Source organism: Lathamus discolor, chromosome 2, assembly GCF_037157495.1.
Source record: "Lathamus discolor isolate bLatDis1 chromosome 2, bLatDis1.hap1, whole genome shotgun sequence".
NCBI classification, from domain to species: domain Eukaryota; kingdom Metazoa; phylum Chordata; class Aves; order Psittaciformes; family Psittacidae; genus Lathamus; species Lathamus discolor.
Genome location: NC_088885.1, coordinates 4420458 through 4436325, shown reverse-complemented (window position 1 = coordinate 4436325; position 15868 = coordinate 4420458). Strand labels below are relative to the sequence as shown.

Here is a 15868-nt window from a genome sequence, read left to right as displayed (position 1 = left end):
TTTGTACATGTCTGTGTACTGATGTTCCCTCAGCCTTTCCAAATAACTCTTTTAGGAAGAACTTTGGTCCAAGTACTCTCTATTTTAAAGAGTCATTGCCATGACTTTAAGCAGTGGCTTCAGAGTAGTACTACAGCATGGCTGACAATATGAGTTCACATAGCAGCAACACTTGTATTTGTTAGCTCTGTTGAGCCCTCCGATCTGTGGTCAGTTGATCACAAACCGGTGAGTAAAACGAGCTTTTCACACTGTGATCACTATTGTTCTTGTTTTGTTTTCGTAGATCTACCTTCTGTGTTTCAAAGTACTGATGGGAACTGGGTGGCTTTGCAGAACGTCACTTTGCCTCGTCCTCGGATGCTCGCCAAACCAAAAAGTCAAGTATTTGAAGCTTTGGAGAATGAATCCAGCATAGTGTCTGCCTATGATGAGATGGGCTCAGACAGTGAGGATGACTACGACTGGAATGTGGCCTTGAACAAGCTGCGTCGGAGACCTCGGCAGTTACCAGGCGATCTCTATTATACCAGTTCCCAGTACGGCACTGGCTGGGTTTATGGCAGTGATCAGTACCAGGCAGTGACCTCCCCTTCCTCTGGGTTATACACCAATACTGAGACACTGTTCTCCGACTCAGAAACATCTTCACTCAACTCTTCCCAGGAAGCCAAAGGAACTGGCAAACTTCTCTGGTTACAAAGCAGAACTCAAAGTGATGTGCCCAGAATGGAAAGAAAGCATTTCCACGGGGAACTGGATGTGAATTTCAATCCGCAGGCAATGAGCCTGGAGTACTCGGACAGCAGCGAGACTGAAGAGGTCCATTATGATTTAGAAAAGAGATCAAGAAGGTGGAGAAAGAACAAAGCAATCTCTGAAGGGTTCTGTGAAGAAAAAGACTGCACAAAGGGCGACAAGATGAATTCAAGTCAGGTAATTGTGTCTGAGCTTAGCAAACACACGCTCAGAAAGAGCTGGGCACAACTAATTCAGTGATGCTGGCAATAACGTGTGAATTGGGAGTGGGAGGTAGTGTTCTTCCAAGCTTTATTTTCCTCATGCCTCCTAACGGAGAAGCAAAGGTAAAATGTTCCACGTACCGTGGGCAGGCTTTGCCTCTGTCTCAAATCTGCCACTTTCATCTGATCAGTGACATTGTTAACACTGTAAAATACAGTGTTCTAGGACTTGCCAACAGCCACCACTGTTGATTAATCACTGTTTGGTTGCATTGGGGTTATTGTTAACTCCTTTGCTCTTAGACTAAGAAATCACTGCTATGCCTGGGGATCTGCTGTTTGCAAATGTCCTGGTAAGGGGTAAAGTGAATGAGCAGCAAAAACTCAGAAGGCTTTTGAAGGGACCTAATGAGCAGGGGGTTGGAACTGGATGATCTTGAGGTCCTTTCCAACCCTAACTATACTGTGATTCTATGAAATATATGGAGGTAACTCAAGAAGAGTTACTGCAGTAAAGAGAGATTCCAGTAATTAGCTTAGACTAGATACCTAGCTGTAAATAGCCCCAGTTTAATGAGATGCATCTCCACTAACCTGTATGCTCCTGAAGTACAGGTGTCCAGTTTAGCTGTGCTTTCTAGCCTGTAAATCCCATCAGTTCGGATTGGTTCTCTCTTGGGTACAGAGCGATGAACTGATTCAGCAGCAACTTGCAGATTTGTTTGCAGCAGTTTAGCAATATGTGAGTATTTCTCATTAGCTGATTGTTGGGCAGGGCTTGGGATGAGCTCCTGAATGACACGCAAGGTATGTCGGAAAATAAAGCTCTTCTTGATTGAAGGATGCTGGAGAGGGGCTCTTCATCAGGGCCTGTAGCGATAGGACAAGGGGTGATGGGTTCAGACTGAAACAGGGGGAGTTCAGGTTGGATGTAAGGAAGAAGTTCTGCCCTGCGAGGGTGCTGAGGCGCTGGCGCAGCAATGCAGCTGCTGGTGCTGTCACCAGGAGCTCAGCACAAGGGGCCCTGCCTGGCTCCGGCAACACCCGCGCATCCCACCGGGCATTGCGGAAGGCGGCAGAGCCATGGCAGGTTCCGGTGATCCCTGTGCCGGGCATTCCGGAAGGCACCGTGCGAGCTGTTGGGCTGCAGCGATGGAAGCCCTGCAGGCACTGCGGAAGGAAGGCAGCAGTGTCCATCATGGACTGAGGCAAAGCCCGTGGATGCCCACCGGGAATTCTGGCCGGCAAGAGGGGAACGCTGGGGCTCTGGTAAGGCCCTAAGAAGAGTGTTGGCCACTGTGTAAGGAGGAGGAGGCCCTGTTTGAGGGCTCTGGTGGTCCCTCACATTACTCTGCCCCCCCCCCCCCCCCCCCGAGTTTGGGAGCCCCCCTTATGAACCCCCAAATTCTCCCCATTTACTGCCATGAGCCAACTTGGGGCACTGAAGGGAGCCTCAGGGTGCCCTGAGACAGATGTACCCCTCGTTTTGGGACATGGAGGGGTCTCCCAAATCCCTGCATCCCCTTGGGGAGTTTTGGGGAGATTCCTGAACCCCCAAATCCCCTCTAAACCCCAAAGTTCTCTTCCTCCAGCACATCTCCACCCTTGGGGAGCATGGGGCACCAAGGAGAGACTCTGAGTGCCCTGGGATGGATGGATGCCACCATTCCGTGGGACATGGCGGGGGGGCTCCCAAATTACTGTGCCCCCTATGGGGAATTTTGGAGACTCTCCCCCATGAACCCCAAAATCTCCCATGAACCCCCAGATTCTCCCCATTTACAGCAAAGGGTCCACATGGGGCATCCAATGAGACTCAGGTGCCTTGGGATGGAACCCTCCATTTTCAGGAGATGGGGGGGGGGGGGGGTGTCCCCAAATCCCTGCACTCCCCAGAAAGTCTTGGGGATCACCCTGAACCCCCAAAACTCCCCTGAGCCCATAAATCTTCCTCTGAACCCTCAATTCCCCCCACTTCCTGCCATGGGGAAACACAGGGCATCCGGTGAGACTCAGGGTGCTGAGGGACAAAGGAGCCTCCACTGAGGGACGTGGGGGTCCCCCACATTCCTGCCCCTGGGAAGCTTTGGGCCCTGCAGCACCCCGAGGTGTCCCCGCAGTCACTGCGGCAGCAGCGCCGGGACCTGAGGGAGCTGCACAAGAGGCACCTCAAGAGGCTCTTGGCTCTGCACAGGCACCTGGCAGCCAGGTGGGACCCCAGGACCCGGCACCCCCCCACCCTGCACCCCAAAATCCCAGTGGGGAGCCCCAAATCCCCCCAAACCCAGCATCTCCAAAGCCACCCGGGCTCAGCGCAGTGGAAAGGAGCCCCCTGAAAAAGGGGTGCCATGAAAAACGGGGTCCCCCAGGCACCTGCGCTGGGGTCCCCCAAAATGCTCTGAGACCCCAAATCCATTGAGGAGACCCCAACATTGCTTTGGGGTCAGTAGTGAATTCAGGGGGTCAGATGGGGAGGAGCCCCCAAAAGGGGCACCCCAATTAAGGGGCACCCCAAAACCACGCTTCCCTCCCGCAAAGGGCACTGGAGGCACCCAAAGCAATTGTGGTGCCCCCCAAAGTCCTGGGGTACCCCCAAATCTCCTTGAAGCACCACAAGAGCAGGCAGCACCCCCACAGTGGGGGGCAGGGACAGCCCAAAAGTGACCTTCACCCCCCATCACCACGCCCCCCCCCCCCAAAAAAAAAGGGGACCCAAAATCCTGGAGGGACCACACCAAACACCCCCCACAACTGGGGGTCCCCAAAAAAGCTGATTCCCCCCCCCCAAAGCCACCCAGCCCCCAAAGAGCTCCTTGTTGCCCAAAAACCACACCGCATGGGGCACCCCAGTCCCACACCCCCCTACCCCCTGCAGTATCAGGGGGCTGAGGGGCAGCCCCAGAGGTTGGGGGTCCCTAATTTGGGTTGTATGGCCCCCCACCAAAAGAGCATCAGCCAAAAGGTTGGGTGGGGGATTAGCAGGAGCACCTGTGGCAGGAACTGGGAGCCCTGGGAGGGACTGGGGGCACTGGGATATTGAAACCCCATCAGTATCAGAGGCTGTAGTGGCCTATATTGGTCTGTACTGGTGCAAACTGGTCCCTAGTGCTCCATACTGGGATGCGTACATTTGCAGGTGACACCAAGTCGGGTGGGAGCGCTGATCTGCTGGAGGGTAGGAAGCTCTGCAGGGGGATCTGGACAGGCTGGATCCGCGGGCTGTGCCAACGGGATGAGGTTCAACAAGGCAAAGTGCTGGGTCCTGCACTTGGGCCACAGCCACCCCATGCACCGCTCCAGGCTTGGGGAAGAGCGGCTGGAAACTGCTCATGGAAAAGGCCCTGGGGGTGATGACTGATGGAGCTGAACACGAGCAGCTTGTGCCCAGGCAGCCAAGAAGCCCCCAGCATCCTGACCTGGATCAGCACCAGCGCGGCAGCAGGGCCAGGGCAGGGATTGTGCCCCTGTGCTGGGCACTGGTGAGGCTGCACCTCAAATCCTGTCTTCAGCTCTGGGCCCCTCACTGCAAGAGAGACATTGAGGGGCTGGAGCGGGGCCAGAGAAGGGCAACGGAGCTGGTGCAGGGCCTGGAGCACAAGTGTGATGGGGAACGGCTGAGGGACCTGGGGGGTTCAGATGGAGAAGAGAAGGCTCAGGGGGACCTGATGGCTCCCTACAGCTGCCTGACAGGAGGTTGTAGTGAGGGGGGGTCGGTCTCTGCTCCCAAGGAACAAGGGACAGGACAAGAGGAACTGGCCTCAAGCTGCACCAGAGCAGGTTTAGATGGAGCTGAGGAACAATTCCTGCCCCAGAGGGTGCTCAGGCATTGGAACAGGCTGCCCAGGGCAGGGCTGCAGGCACCGGCCCTGCAAGTGTTCACACAGCGTGGAGACGAGGCCTCAGTGCCATGGGGCAGTGGTGGCCTTGGCAGTGCTGGGGAACGGTTGGACTGGGTGGGCTTGAAGGGCTTTTCCAGCCTGGTCGATTCTATGGTTCTTTGATCTATGCATATTTAAAGCATAGCATATTATAAAACTAAAGTAGAAACACAGTGATTTGAAATCTTGGTCTTACTCAGATGAGCTTCGAAGCTCATTTGGCAGAAAAAGCTTTTCATTCTTTAGAAGCTGATTGGGAAAAGAATAGATTTCAGCATAAGCTGTGGTTCCCCTTCTATTGTAGTCAGTACTTTCCAATCCTGATTTCCTAAAAGGCATTCTGCATCCTGAAGGTGAGCTATAAAGCAATAATTTTTGCTACAAAGCAGTAATGCCCCATCCCTGGCAGTGTTCAAGGCCAGGTTGGACAGAGCCTTGGGTGGGATGGTTTAGTGTGAGGTGTCCCTGCCCATGGCAGGGGTCTGGAACTGGATGATCTTAAGGTCCTTTCCAACCCAAACCATTCTGTGATTCTATGCTTCTAATTTAGTTGTGTAATTGATTCACAGACAACTACAGACAGAAATTGTCCAGAACGCTGTGAGAGTGCTAGATACCAGAGTGCAATTTACTGCATTGGAGTCTGACATCACCAACACGATGTGTCAGTGCATTCAGAGCAGTTTGGTGCAGAGGGTTTGCGAGGGAGCTGGCAGAGTCAAAGTTTCCTGTGAACACTGGAGGTAATTGGTCCATCCATAAACACTGCTGCTGTGGCCCTTTCGCAAAGCAAATCCCCTCTGTACGTATTTCCAAGTGAACGGAGGAGAACGCAGCATTTAGTCTGTCCAGCAGTGTCTGATCCTGTCACTGTAGGAGAGCGTGCGGCAAATAGGAATCATTTCCTAACTGAGAATTGTTCCAGATCGTCCTCTTAGACCCGCTGAGATGTACCTACCACTTCTGGTCTCAGGCTGCATTCTTTATTACCTCCTTCTGTGTGGTTTGGTCATGATTCTGTTCCATTTCAAGGAGTTCAGCACTTTTAAAACCACCTAATTGCAGCTTATTTTATGGACTAGACTGAAAGCACTCTACATAACGAGTCAAAACTTTCTCTTAGCAGTCAGCAGGGAGAGAAGGTTTCCTGAAGGCAGTTAATGCTGTAGGTGCTCTGCGAGATGCTTGTGTCTCTCCGCGGACTGGAGCGGCAATCAGACCCTAATCAGATAGCACAGGAATGAACTGGTGTGCGGACAGGAGGGTTTGGAACAAACATGAGATGTTTACAGATTTCCTGCAAGGGCTGACAGAAACATCCCCCTTGGCACGTTAAATGTTGGGCAGGCACCCTGCAAAACAGACTTGCACGGAGATTGTGGTCTTCTTCTGTTCAGCCTCTGAAGTCAGGAACGTGGGGGCAAGTCTGAACACCCACTGTACTTAACTGAGCCTCTTGAGTACTTCGCACCTACATCCAAGAGTAAGTAAAGGAAGTGCTCTAAAAGATGGAACTTGTTCCAAGGAGGTTGGTGTTTGGAAAACAGTCGTTGCTGCAGAGATGCACCTATGCTTATAATCACTGAGGAAGCTGAAAATCTTAAGCGTCATCATATAATAAGAGGGACTTTTCAAAACATGTTTCCAGTAGTCTTTAAGCCAAACACAGACAATGCTCAAGCCAAGCAGTCAGGGAACTCGAGCACAGCTTTCAGCTGAAAGCTGGACACAACTGCCAGGTCACGAGTTACTTCATTCCCAAACTACGCTTTCTTTATCTGCGCCATGCAGTGCTGGGAATGGGAAGTGCCATTTAGGCATATTTGGTTGGTTGCACACAGATGCATAATGATTGTGATAGTTCCTTTTTACATAATGTAAAAGTAAGCAGGAATGATAAATATAATCCAAGAAGCGTGGGTTTGCTGGCATCCCTCTGTAAAGACATGGTATTTTTTTGTCAGCAGACAGTTAGTGTGCTTCATTCTGGCTTCCCTGCAGTGATCATACCTATACTTTCCTAGGAAGCTGTTTTCCTTTCTGTGCCTACACAGTAATTACACTGTTCTTCTAATTTCTTTGCAGGATTTTGATGATTTATCAGAAGCAGATAGAAGCAGTGAAGATCAGCATCATCATAGCAAGCCTGACCTCACGGAGGAGGAACTTAAATCCAGGTTATTTCAGCTTGCTGCTAAAATGAGTGACAAGGAAACGTCTTCTGGTGAAGAACAGGAGTCAGAACCTAGAACAGACCCTGAAAACCAGAAGGAGAGTTCATCCTCGGAGGAAAATGGTGGCAGAAGCATTCAGGAAGAGTTACAGAAGGTAAGTGGTCACTGGAGGGAAGTGGGGACAGTATTGTGAGTGCTGGAATCCAGAATGAGAAACTTGTGCTCAGAAAATCAAGCTTAAAAATAACCCAAGGTTCTGAGCCTGCAACTCTTGTGGATGTGAACCTTCAGTTGAGGTGTGTGTTTCTCCCTGTCAGCCTACAGCATCGATTCAAAGCACTGAATTTAGCTTGTGTAATAAACCTGTAAAGTGACCGATATTAACAGAACTATGTCAGTTTATACCAAGAATCAGCTTATATGGTTTTATTTAAAACCACGTCCAGTTCTTCTTTTATCTTCCTTACTAACTAGCTGCTTTAAGTGGTTTTTACAGTCCTTTTATTGGCTTCTCTCTTTAGAGTATCATGTAGTTCATTCTGATATCATAGATTCTTTGTCTCTTCATTTGAATAGTTCATGCTTCTTTAAAGCTTTCCAACCCTGTTACTTCGTCAGCTAATAGGCTTCCGTGAGTAGTAACATACTCTAATGAAACTCAGTGTCAGTTCTGATAATGTATGAGATCCTCTGTCTGTGCTATTTCACCCTTACAATGAGACACTTGATTTCAGTGTGACTCCATAGGACTTACCACTTGCTCTCTTCCCTTCCTGCCTCTGAATTTAAGTTCAGATGGTGTGGTGTGCTTGGATCTGGTGCTGTAGAAGCCCAGCACCGCCCCTTGCACTCAAGTAATCTTATCCCTTAGACCCACTTAGGCTCCTTCTTGTCTGCTGTGTGTCTTGATTCACCCCCTGGGGTCTTGTCTGCATAGCAGCTCAGCTTCGGCAGCGAATGTAGACAGCTCTCTAAAGGAAATCTACTCTTCATCATTTGGACGGTGTTTTGTTCAAACCATATTAAAAGCTAATACACCAGGAGGTGGAAGCAGGATCAAGTGACCCAGGTGGACAGTAGAGGTGCTGTCCAAGTGTCAGAAAAGCCAGTGCCCACCTGGAGCTGAATCTGGGGAGAGACATGAAGGGAAATAAGAAAGGCTTCTACAGGTATATCAGCAGCAAAAGGCAGGTAAGGGAAAGTGGAGCTCACCACTGCAATGACCTGATGACACAGAACATGGAAAAGGCTGTTACACAACATTGTTTTCACCTCATTTTACAGGCAGGATTTGCCTTCACAAATCCTAAGCCCCTGAGACCTATAGGAAAGTTTGGAGCAGTGAAGAAGCCCTCCCTCTTTTCTGTATGCGCTATGGGGGATGCTTGTGGCCCCTGCACATGTTGGGCCTGGAGCAAGCAGTCCAGCTCCCTCTCAGCTCCATACTGGAGTCCAGTTAAGGCCACAGAGATGATTAAAAGATTGGGGTATCTGAAGAGAGGCTCTGAGAACTGGAATTGTCTAGCCTAGAGAAGAGAAGGCTCAGGGAGAATCTCTTCAATGTGTATAAATACCTGATGGGGGGATGAGGGAGGGGGTTTGAGGTTGGAGATAAGGAAGGGAGAATCAGACTCTTCTCACCCTCGGCCAGTGACAAGACAAGAAACAGTGGGCAGAAACTGAAATACATCAAATTCCATCTAAGCATCAAAAGCTTTTTTACTGTGAAGGTGGACAAATGCTGGAATAGGTTTCCCAGAGAGAGTGGAGAGTCTGCATCCTTGGAGGCAAGCAGAATTTCACTGGACACAGCCCTGGGCAACCTGATTTGGTTGACCCTGCTTTGAACAGAAGGGTTGGACTAGGCAATTTCCAGAGGTTTCTTTCCAGACTTAGGTATTCTATGACTTTCTGAGTTATTTAGCCGTGGACTACACAGCAGTCATCACTTATGGAAATACCTTCCTAACACAACCTTCCTAAGGAAAGGAAAGCTTTATTGCCAGTGCTTGTTAGCAGCATTCAGTTCAGCTTGTCTTTGGTTTACAAACCAGCAATATCAAATTATTCAACAGGATATATAGGCTAGGTAGGGTATAACATGATGCCATTAATGTCCAGAATTAAAGGCTGTAAATAGGATATTTACCTGTATGGTGAACTGAGCGCAGAAAATGGAAAATGTATGGTTTGGGGTGTACTTATTCCTCTGCATGCATCTACAAAGTAAAATCAATTGGTTTTCGTCTTCTAATTTTGTTATTTCTTTAAGATTTGTATGTCAGTTATTTAAAATAAAGCAAAGACTAATATTTTCTTTCCCTCAGTAAAATTTCCTTAAGTTTAAAAGGAATAAGAGACATACCATGTTCAGCATGTTTGGAGTTCTTAATCCTTGATTGGTTTGGGCTAGAAAGAAAGTCTTAGTCATTCCTGGTCGCAGTGTATATTCCTTCTGTCTATAATAAGGAAACCAAACTATTCCAATACTATTCACAGTCATGACTTCAATGGAATTGATAGCAGAACTTGCTCCAGCTCTAGAGAAATAAGGAGGCTGCTTTCATTCTTCTTCTTGACTGCTGTCCTTAAAAGTGATATAAAACCTTTTGCTACGTGCCTTCTGTTTGGAAAAGTGGCTGACCAGCATCTTACAATGAAATACTGAAGATGGCAGTGTGTAATACCAGTAGTGGCTATGGTAACCTAGAACATGAAGACATAGCTGAACTCATGAAACATGCAGTAACTTAAGATGAGTCAATGGCAGGTCTCAATGGAGACAAGCATAGAAAACGTATTTTCAGGGAACCAGTAATTTTACATGCCTTAAAAGCCACATGTCCCAATATGCTCTGTCCTTAAGAAGTGTGATTTCTGCATATGTAAGGAATTAGAGATCTTTCAGACTGTCATTTAACATTCTTGGCCAGAGATGCAGGCTTCTGACCTGGCTTTCAAATTAGGTATACAGAAGCACTAATTCTGGGCCATTAAAACAAGAGCTTGAATGCCTCCAATCTTCTTTGAGCTCCTGAACACAAATTAAATACTGTATTTTAGCCATCTTGCTTAGATTTTAGCCTTGCTGCTTGCCTTTGTTAGCCTTCAGTCTTCCGTTCTCACTAGGTTGTTCTGGAACAGATTAGGAACCTTAAAGAATTTCTAGCTATAGTATACCTGACCATAGAATAAGATTTCAAAATCCATGGATTGTTTATAGAATCACTGGAAATAAAATACCTGGTGTTCCTGAAAATCTGTCTTTCATATGTCCGCACCTTCACAAATCTGGGCTTCTCTTTTTAGTGGAAGCTGGGAATCTCACGTGCTGAGCTGGTCCTTTGAAAAAGGTATTTGGTGTATTAAGATCCGAAGCAATGGCAAGAATTGGCATGTCTTGAGTAGGGAGTTAGCTGAAGTTGGGCATTTGCAGATTCTCAGTTCTCACTTCAAACTGAGCTTTTGAGTTGTATGTCTGCCTTTAAGACACAAGCTTGGAAATGCTGACCTATGAGTTCATTGTTTCATTCATGCGGGATCCTCAAGGACTGAGGTGGGTGCTCAGTAACATCAGTTAATTTAATTCCTTAGACTTAAATCCACTTAGACCTTCAGCACAACATTTCATTTCAACAGTTCTAACTTTGTGATTGCCTAAAATGTCCTTGTGGAGAGTCACAGCTCTAAAGCAAGCATAACCTAGAGCAAATGTGTTTTAATAGGTGACATGTTGGGCTTACTGAGCTACAGAAGTCGTTCATGCTCTTCAGGGATATGCAGCCCTGTGAAAAGCCTGCTGTTCTCTTGTTCAGTGAAAGGCCATGAAGTCCCCTATGCCCTATGCTCAGCCCTCAGCCCCTCTAGACTTCAGGGGTGAACTAACCAAAAATCACATTGTCCGCCTGTTGTGTTAGTGAAACATCACGTGTTGTGGGTTGTTTTTTGCTTTACCCCTCCAAATCCTAACCAAATACCTAAAGAAAAAAGCAAAATGTACATTCCCTTGGAAGTATCTTAATGACGCTGATCCTGAGAGTGGCAAGCATGATAAATGGGATAAATATATTTAGTTCTTCCTCTCCTTTATCCTCTTTCTCCTTTAATGCTTTCATGAAGATAGGCTGGGTCTATATCTCATGGTGAGTGCTCCATCCCTGGCGGTGTTCAAGGCCAAGTTGGATGAAGCCTTGTGTGGGATGGTTTAGTGTGAGGTGTCCCTGCCCATGGCAGGGGGGTTGGAACTGGATGATCTTGAGGTCCTTTCCAACCCTAACTATTCTATGAGTCTATGATTCTATGTATACCCTAGGATTACTTTCTAGAATGCAGTTTCATCAGTACCTAATGCAGACTGCCTTTTGAATGTGACCACTAAAACCAGAATATCTCTTGCTATTTTTCACATTGTCCTACACTGCATAGAACCTGAAATAGTTGTTAAAACCTTACTTGTGTTTCTCTTTTTGTCTCCTTCTACTCCATATGCAGAAGTTAATCTTGAAGTAATAACGCTGAGTTTCTCTCCTCTTTGTATTAACTTGATGCAGTGTGCTTCATTTACTTCTATTCAGACACTCTTACAACCAAGGCTTAGTAACTTCAGTTAAATCCTGCTGGTTTCTGTTGACATAATTACATGACTAGGCACAGAATAGCTCTTTTCTGAATGACAGCCTCTAAGTAAGTTTGCTAAGTAGAGCACAGTGGGATCCTGTTCCCGAAGTGAAACCTCCGAAGTTCCTTGACATACAAGTAACAGCAAAACTATTCTTTCCATTAAATATTTATGCTTTCATTCTCTGGAAACATTCATCTAAGGTGATTCAAAGTTCCTAAAGGAGTTAGAACCCCGTGGCTCACTCAGTCAAGAAACAGTATAGTAGCTTTACTGCATTGCGACTGCTATGTTAAGAAAGCTGAACAGTGTAATACAAAGACATCTTCCTGGCTTAACAACTCAGAAGGCATTTGTGTGGCTGTTGTCCCATATTTTTGCATGCAGGATGCTCGGAATAATTCTTGTCTTTTGGTGGGTCATGGCTTTTATTGTGATGTTAATTATCTGGACACTCTTCCAAAGCCCAAGATGGAAAACTGAATGTGGGCACCATGGTAAAAAGGGATCTTTAAAATGTATGAAGTGCACATAATCTACGCACAGGATTGGGATGACAGCAGAAAAAAGGAGGTTTGGGTTAAGGAAGTGGAAACAGTGGCTTTTTCTTCTAAAAAGAGGTGTGAGACTTTAATCTTCACATTGGCCTAATGGACCCAAAGTTTTAAGTTCTCCATTCAACAAAGCAGTCAAGTATATATTCAGGTTCAAACAGGATTAAGTCATTTGCTGGACAAAAACCCCATTCAAGGGATTTCTCCCCAGTATTTCCTTTTATTTATCCATCTTTAGGATATAGGAAATTTAGTTGATCCGAAGTTCATCTTGACAAAATATGAGTCTTTGGTTTTGAGCAAAATGGTTACTTCAAGACCAGAAACACCCATGTTTTGAAAGTTTCCAAAAATGGGCAGTGACATTTGTGTTCCTCCCATTCTGACACTCCCGAGCTCAACACAAGTGCGTTAGTATGGATATGAGCAGCCAGTTCACCTGAGATGCCCCAGGGGATTGCACAGGGCCATAAGCTGCTATTCCAGAGGCAAAGTGCATCTCCCAGGTCCATGCCCTATCTGACAGTGCTGTTTGAAAACCCTCAGATTTGAAGATGTTTCAAATTGCACCTTCTCTGCCTGTGTTTAAGCAACTGAATCAAAGCCCGGAACCCTCCTTCAGTTGTCTGATCACCAAAATTTACTCACTTAGGAAGAGAATGTAAATGCCATTTTACGTATACAGGAAATCAGTGAAGATCAGTGTAAGCTGCTGTAATTAGGTGGGGGAAATAGACTGTAATGAAAAAGCTACTGTTTTCTTGCCTTCTTTTATAAGCAGCCCAGAGACCTGGCAGTGACAGAGTTAGCTTTTTCAGATCTGGCTGGAAGAGATTCAAGTAAATGCTGCTACTCAGCTGGATAATTCTTCTGTCACAGCACAGCCAACAGGGCAGCTGTGGTTTGTGTCATTACTTCAAAGCAAAGCCAGGCAGTTTAGTTTAAATAGTCGAGGTAAATTAGGGGGTTTAAGGTAAATCTTGTGACTTGACACTGGGGAGTGGTAATATGAACCTGGAGAAGAGAAGGCTCTGGGGAGACCTTATTGCAGCCTTTCAGTTCTTAAAAGGGGCCTGTCAGAAAGATAGGGAGAGACTTTTTAGCAGGGTCTGTTGCGACAGGATGAGAGGTGATGGTTTTAAGCTAAAAAGGGGGAGATCAGGCTGCACGTGAGGAAGAAATTCTGTACAGGCTCCCCAGAGAGGTGGTGGATGCCCCATCGCTGGAGACATTCCAGGCCAGGCTGGATGTGGTTCTGGGCAACCTGATCTGGTTGAAGATGTCCCTGCTCATTGCAGGGGGTTGGACTGGATGAGCTTTGAAGGTCCCTTCCAACCCAAACTATTCTATGATTCTATGAAGGGGTGTACTGGTTTGTTTTGGAACAGTGAAGTCCAGGAGAGGGAAAGCAGCAAACAGTAGGACGTGATTCAACACAAGACATTTTACTGTGAGCATCTGTCTGTGGCATCAGTGAAGTACAAACCCTTTTGTAACGAGAAACATGTACAGTGTCCAAACTCCAATCAAAACCTGAAGATAGCTGGCTTTTCTTCTTCTTAACGCTGCTGCACAAGTCTTTTTCTATTGCTAGTGCCACTTTTGTGATGGTGGAAATCAGTATGTCCCATCTGATTCCTGTTATTAAAGATGGTGTTCAAGGCCAGGTTGGACAGAGCCTTAGGTGATACGGTTTAGTGTGAGGTGTCCCTACCCATGGCAGCGGGTTGGAACTGGATGATCGTAAGGTCCTTTCCAGCCCTAACTATTCTATGATTCTATGATTCTATGGTGTGTCATTTGCAATATCTGTCTTAATAAGATGTGTTATTCTCAAATCCCACAAAAAGAAATGAGGCATTGCTTTGTTTTAAATATTTTAGGAGCAAATGTAAAACCTAAGGTTTATGGTATACTGTATTTGCTAGTTTCTTTATCCTTGTTATTCATCCCAAAGTTCTCTGTAAGTCTGAACCTGTGTAAATGTTAACCTCTGTAGCTGTTAATATAACTTTTCTGCCTTTTTATTTAACTGCTTTCCCACTATCTAGGAAAAACAAAAGGCTTTTGATCTACATTTAAAGCTGCAGTTTTTATCCGCTGTATTGCAGCAGGTGAGAATGCTTTGTTTTGTCTGTGTCTTCTTGCATCTCTTACTAAGTAAGAGATGCTATAAAGTGATATTGAGGGTTTCCACGTTTCCCAAGCAGAAGTCTCAAACTCAAAATGTTTTCCTGGAAATATCAGGCCTGAAAAATCATCATTTTGGCCACAATCAATAGTCATTTCAGAAAATCATCTTATAATCACAGTCAGCCCTGTGTTACGGGGCGGGGGGGGAGTGTGAAGTAGATAAGTGAAGCAGACTGGCTCTCTTATTTGGCTTTGAGGTGGGAATTTGGTTTTATTAAGAAGAACAGAAGACAAAGATAAGGTGCATGATCTCCCTATTCTTACGTACTCCCCTATATTAAGAAATTTGGGATAAAAAATTTCAACTTTTATTTCAGCAATAAGATTTTCAGCAATTTCTGACCATAGCGGTCTTCAAAAATCCAAGCTTCCAATTTATGAACAAAACCCTTAATTCATTGTAGTGATTGCACATAGTGAGTAGGCACTTTCTCGCTTTGCTGCTAGAGTATTGCTTAGCATTTGTCTAGGTGGGAAGAGGTTCCATATTCAGTGCTACTTGAGTTTCAGCTTATGAGAATCAGCTATTAAAACAGGTTTTCATTTTATTCCCTGAGCTGATATATGCTTCTCTTATATTTTTACATACATGCTATTTTAATATGTCATGTGTAGCGGTAAGAAAAATAATCCTGTAGCATTTTCTCAGTCATAAAATCACTTTTTTCTTGCAAAAGTTATGCTTAATTCAGCTCCTCCTCTCAACATTGCTTTTGTCCTCACCCTCAGAGGCTAATTTTGCACTAAAGAGTTTTAATCACCTTTCAGTCATCTTCGTTTTCTTTATCATCATCAAGGATGATTGTAAAGAACAAGTGTTTTCCATATGTGCAATGTCATCGGTCTGTGCCCATTGCAGAGACAAAGTCCTGCATGAACTTCAAGATTTAAATGTTTCCAACTTGGACCCTATCATTTCACCTCTTGGAAATAACTTCCTTTCTCATGATTATAGGCAACTCGCCTCTAGAAATGAGGCATTGCAAGTTATTAGGGATAACATCTGGAACTAGATGAGGACAGTGGATTGGATTTGTTTGTAAAAATCTTATATTGAAAATTACCTATCACAGTCAAAAAGAGAGGCTGTACTTCTTTGTGTTACACTTTGGAGAATGTCCGTAGAATAATTGCTCACTCTGTAGGATAAATTAGCTTTATATTTGTAAATGAGTGCCCATAAATGTAGATATTAAGGTCAAGGCAGGAAGTCTTAAACTTGCACAGAAGAGTAATTCTTTAATACCATAGATTATCATAAAATCCCAGACTGGTTTGGGTTGGAAGGAACCCTAAAGCCCATCCAGCTCCAGCTCCATGCCATGGGCAGGGACACCTTCCACTGGATGAGGTTGCTCCAAGTCTTGTCCAACCTGGCCTTGAGCACTGCCAGAGATGGGGCAGCCACAACTTCTCTGGGCAACCTGTTCCCACATCTCTGGCCTATCCAGGTCCCTCTGGATCCCATCCCTTCCCTCCAGTGTATCAA

At 46.0% G+C, this 15868-nt stretch overlaps 1 protein-coding gene across 5 annotated transcripts in view; it reads left to right on the top strand.

The window, feature by feature from the left end:
* Nucleotides 1-15868, top strand: part of MYRIP (myosin VIIA and Rab interacting protein) — a 201690-nt gene that overhangs the window by 170102 nt on the left and 15720 nt on the right. For all 5 annotated transcript variants that reach the window (XR_010609766.1, XR_010609765.1, XM_065665520.1 and 2 more), the window contains exons 10-11: nt 287-936; nt 6926-7168. Coding sequence is in view for 3 of the 5 variants with exons in the window: in XM_065665520.1 (XP_065521592.1) it covers nt 287-936; nt 6926-7168 (893 nt within the window). In the remaining 2 variants the exon portion in view is untranslated. The remainder of the gene's footprint in view (nt 1-286; nt 937-6925; nt 7169-15868) is intronic.